Below are 3530 nucleotides of genomic sequence, written 5' to 3'. Positions count from 1 at the left end.
TGTTCAGAACCAGAAGGATTTATTTAACAACAGCCTCCATGGTGGGTCAACTAAGAGCACTGGTGACAAAAAAAAACACTGTTTGCCCTTTGGATCAGAGGCTAACAGTGCAAATTTAAACATGTTGGCGTGCATGTGTGTGTGTGTGTGTGTGTGTGTGAGTGTGTAAGATTAACGTGGTGCCAATTTGTGAAGCAGTATTTTTAGATGGAAAGAGGGCCCATCCGCTTCTGTAATGCTCCACAGATCAAGGCTTCGATGCATTCATTGTAGCGTGATCCCACTTCAAAGCTTTGCTCATGGATGGGATCTGACGGTGGGAAGGGGGGGAAGAAATCCTACGATATGTTTCATTATTCCTGGCTAACGTTCTGACTCCGTGTCACCTCTGACCTCTGAATGTGTGTGCTCATAACACACTTTCCCCTCCATATTGGATCCTCAGCTGCAGATATTTGGGTGCAGTAGGGCAGGTCTGACTGAAGTGCTGGAATAAATTCACCTCATTTTGAAATAGCTGCTTAGAATCATAAAATGTTTTCTTTGAATGGTGCAGTTTTCCTCTTTCTTTWTTTGATGTTTCTCTCATATTGTGTGCTAATTTGTTTAGTCTTATAGGAACTTTAGCTGTTGCTCATCCTTTGTTTGCTTTGTGTTTCTAAGTCCCACTAGAAGGGAGACAAACTCCTGTGGTTAATAGTTTTCTGAAGCTCTTAAAACTTTTCTTCTTGTGGGTTTTTTACTTGTGTGGAGTATCTGAACATTTTGTTTTAACAGTTTGGCTGTTTATCTTACCACCTATGAAACATTAAGTCATAAAAAGGTTAAACAAACAATAAATGTCCAATGTACTGTATACAACACAGATAATTTAGTCATTAACAAAGATCCATGCCACAAAAAAATACAATTAATTTCAATTTATTTTACTAAATCTGTAAAAAAAAAATTACATAAGATACTTTGACAGAACATTAAATACCATTTTGAGTATCAACAAAGTGATTTGTCTCAAGGTACTAACAATCTTACTTGGTGAAATCAGCTAAATGTTTGAGGTTACTTCTGGATTGAAACTCTTAAATATCACTATTGTCCTGTTGGCTATTAATTGTTGAATATACAAATGGTTTAACCTCATTCATTAGCGGAAGTAAATTTAATCACTAAACGCTTTAAATCTGTTTGTTCAAAGAATTAAACTGAATTTTTGAGACAAGTGTTTGACCGACATCTAAACAATCTAATTGAAAACGGTAGCAGTGACCACATTGCATTAATGAAGGTATATGTCTTTCAGCTGTTCAATTTAAATTATTTCTATAGAGAAACTATCAGGCAATATTTGGCAAAATAAAGTCTAGATAAACTGAGACACTAATTTTCAGGTCAAATTGTAACGACCCGTATAAAGCTATGCTCATTTTATGGCCAGATGATCAGGTACCATTGTTGTAAACCGACTCATTTAGTGAGTACAACCCAAGTAGCTTTTCAAATTACTTTATCACTAAACAGTTCCGTCCTCCCAACAATTTAAAAACCTTCGTTCACCATTTCCATCAAAAAAGCCCCTGTAGTTTGAATATCGTCTTGGACACAATAAGGTCTCAGAACATCAAGGAAAACACCAATTCTTTTGATGATTTTAATTTTCTTCAGATACGCTCACTTTATACTTCCATTATCAGATTGTACCAGGAGCCATAAAGGTCACCACACCTCGGAAACAGGTGTGTTCAGTGACACCATCGAGTCTTCAAAGCGTCCGTTGATGCCGACTGAACTTGCTATCAGTCGTGACTCAGGGCCCCAAACCCTCCCAGCGACAATAAAAGGTCACATTCCACTTGACGCTGGAGCGGAAGAGGGACTTTCCTGTCCTCCACTCCCTTTTTACAGTTGCATGTGTGGCACTTAAGAAATAGTGCTGGTGAAAGGTATCCGTGCATGTCAGGCGCTTTTTTTTTTCTTCCTTGAATCATGCAGGTCTAAACATCAACAGACCTTAAGAAAACATTTTCAAAGTAAAAAAAAAAAACAGTTGGGATGGAATTATGGCAAAAGCAAATAGATATTTATTTAAATAAACACATTTAAGCAGAAAATAATTTAAACACAAGCAGTTTTACCAGTAACACCATAGATCCTGGAAACAAAAATAAATTAACATGATTTCAGGCGCCATTTCTCTATGAAGAGTAAACATGAAATAGTTCTGACAGTTCAGTCCACTTTGAGCTTGTAAAAGTTCGTGTGTCGATTTGGATCAGTTGTCCCGTCTCTGAGGGAGCTCAGTCCCGAACAGTCCTTCATCTCTGGACCGGATGACCAAGGCTTCCGTTGATCCGTTTTCCCATTTTTCTCAATGGTCCGTGTAGACTCTAGAGAGTTTAAAAAAAGTTTWWAAAAAAAGCGTTATAAGTTTACGCTTGAAGCAGTTTTTTGTTTCTCTCTCCCTCTCCATAATCATATTTACATTCATATACAGGGTGATCCAGCATCCTGGATCGTATCTCACCATATTTGGAGCAGTTCCGATCCTGCGCCTTGGAGCGGTTCAAGGCGCCCTGGCCATGCGCCTCTCCTGTCCGGGCGATGCGCTCTCGTCGTCCTGCCGTGTCTTGAAGTCCTGGACGGCTTCTCTGTTCTGGTAACTAATCAGGGCCAGGGTGATCTCCGCGTGCCAGCAGGTTTGCTCGGCGGAGTGCCGGAAGTCGATCTCTTTGTCATCTTTGGTAACGATGGTGAAATACATGAACTTTTCGGTGCGCTCCACACAGTCCACCTTCTTTATGGACTGCAGCTTGAGTTCTTTGACCTTGGAGCGCTTTACGTCCGCGTACATATTGAGGCTGTCCTTGGTCAGGACGCACGTCTTTTTCTTCCAGAACTGGAGGAAGCTGTCGCTCCTCTTCTCCAGGTCTCCCTCCATGATGATTTCATCCGCTGGCATTTTCATTGTGTTTTTTTTTGTTTTTAAGGGAACTGAGCGCACTCCTCCGTTGCGTTTCCGTCCGCAGACTCCGAAGAAGGAGCTTCTCTGCAGCTATCGTAGTAATCCAGAATGTGGCTGTGAATGAAAGAGGCTCCCCGGGTTTTTATAGTCTCAACCCCTCCCTCTTGACGTCAGCTGCTGTTTGGGAATGCAGCTGCCAGAGGAGTAATTCAAGGCTGAGTGTGGGCGGAAGCTGTGGCGCATGCAGGTGGGGGAGGAAGTGAACCTAATTGCGCAGCCGACATGTTAATTTGTAATCCACGTCCCACTGTGGAGTTTGTCAAAATATTTGCCCATTCTGTAGGGATTACCAGATGTGCACATTCTCACAGATCTTGGGAATGTATAAAAGATGATATAAGCTGTAGAAAATAAAAAATAAATTACATTTCAGTCAGATCAAAATATTATGACTACCTGCCAGAGGTGTTTTTTTTTTTTTTTTTTGTGACTGTCTGCCTTCACTTCATCTGAACTTGACTCGCACGTTTTTAATACATATGGTTTGATATGATGTTGGCCCGTCATTTGT

The 3530-nt window shown here is 40.6% G+C and overlaps 1 protein-coding gene across 1 annotated transcript; it reads right to left on the bottom strand.

Annotated features, from left to right (window-relative positions):
- Window positions 1-905: 905 nt before the first annotated feature.
- phlda2 (pleckstrin homology-like domain, family A, member 2) lies at window positions 906-3098 on the bottom strand. The gene is made up of 2 exons (XM_008411560.2): window positions 2522-3098; window positions 906-2384 (listed from the first exon to the last, which is right to left on the bottom strand). Exon 1 carries the CDS (start codon window positions 2960-2962, stop codon window positions 2561-2563), a length of 402 nt encoding a protein of 133 aa, XP_008409782.1. The 5' UTR covers window positions 2963-3098; the 3' UTR covers window positions 906-2384; window positions 2522-2560.
- Between the last annotated feature and the right edge of the window lie 432 nt (window positions 3099-3530).

This window comes from Poecilia reticulata, linkage group LG6 (assembly GCF_000633615.1).
Source record: "Poecilia reticulata strain Guanapo linkage group LG6, Guppy_female_1.0+MT, whole genome shotgun sequence".
Classification (NCBI taxonomy): domain Eukaryota; kingdom Metazoa; phylum Chordata; class Actinopteri; order Cyprinodontiformes; family Poeciliidae; genus Poecilia; species Poecilia reticulata.
The sequence above is the reverse complement of the archived record's forward strand: the minus strand, read 5'-3'. Positions and strand labels throughout refer to the sequence as shown.

Excerpts from the sequence above, each read along its gene's own strand:
- phlda2 (XM_008411560.2), bottom strand. The coding sequence starts at position 2,962 with ATGAAAATGCCAGCGGATGAAATCATCATGGAGGGAGACCTGGAGAAG.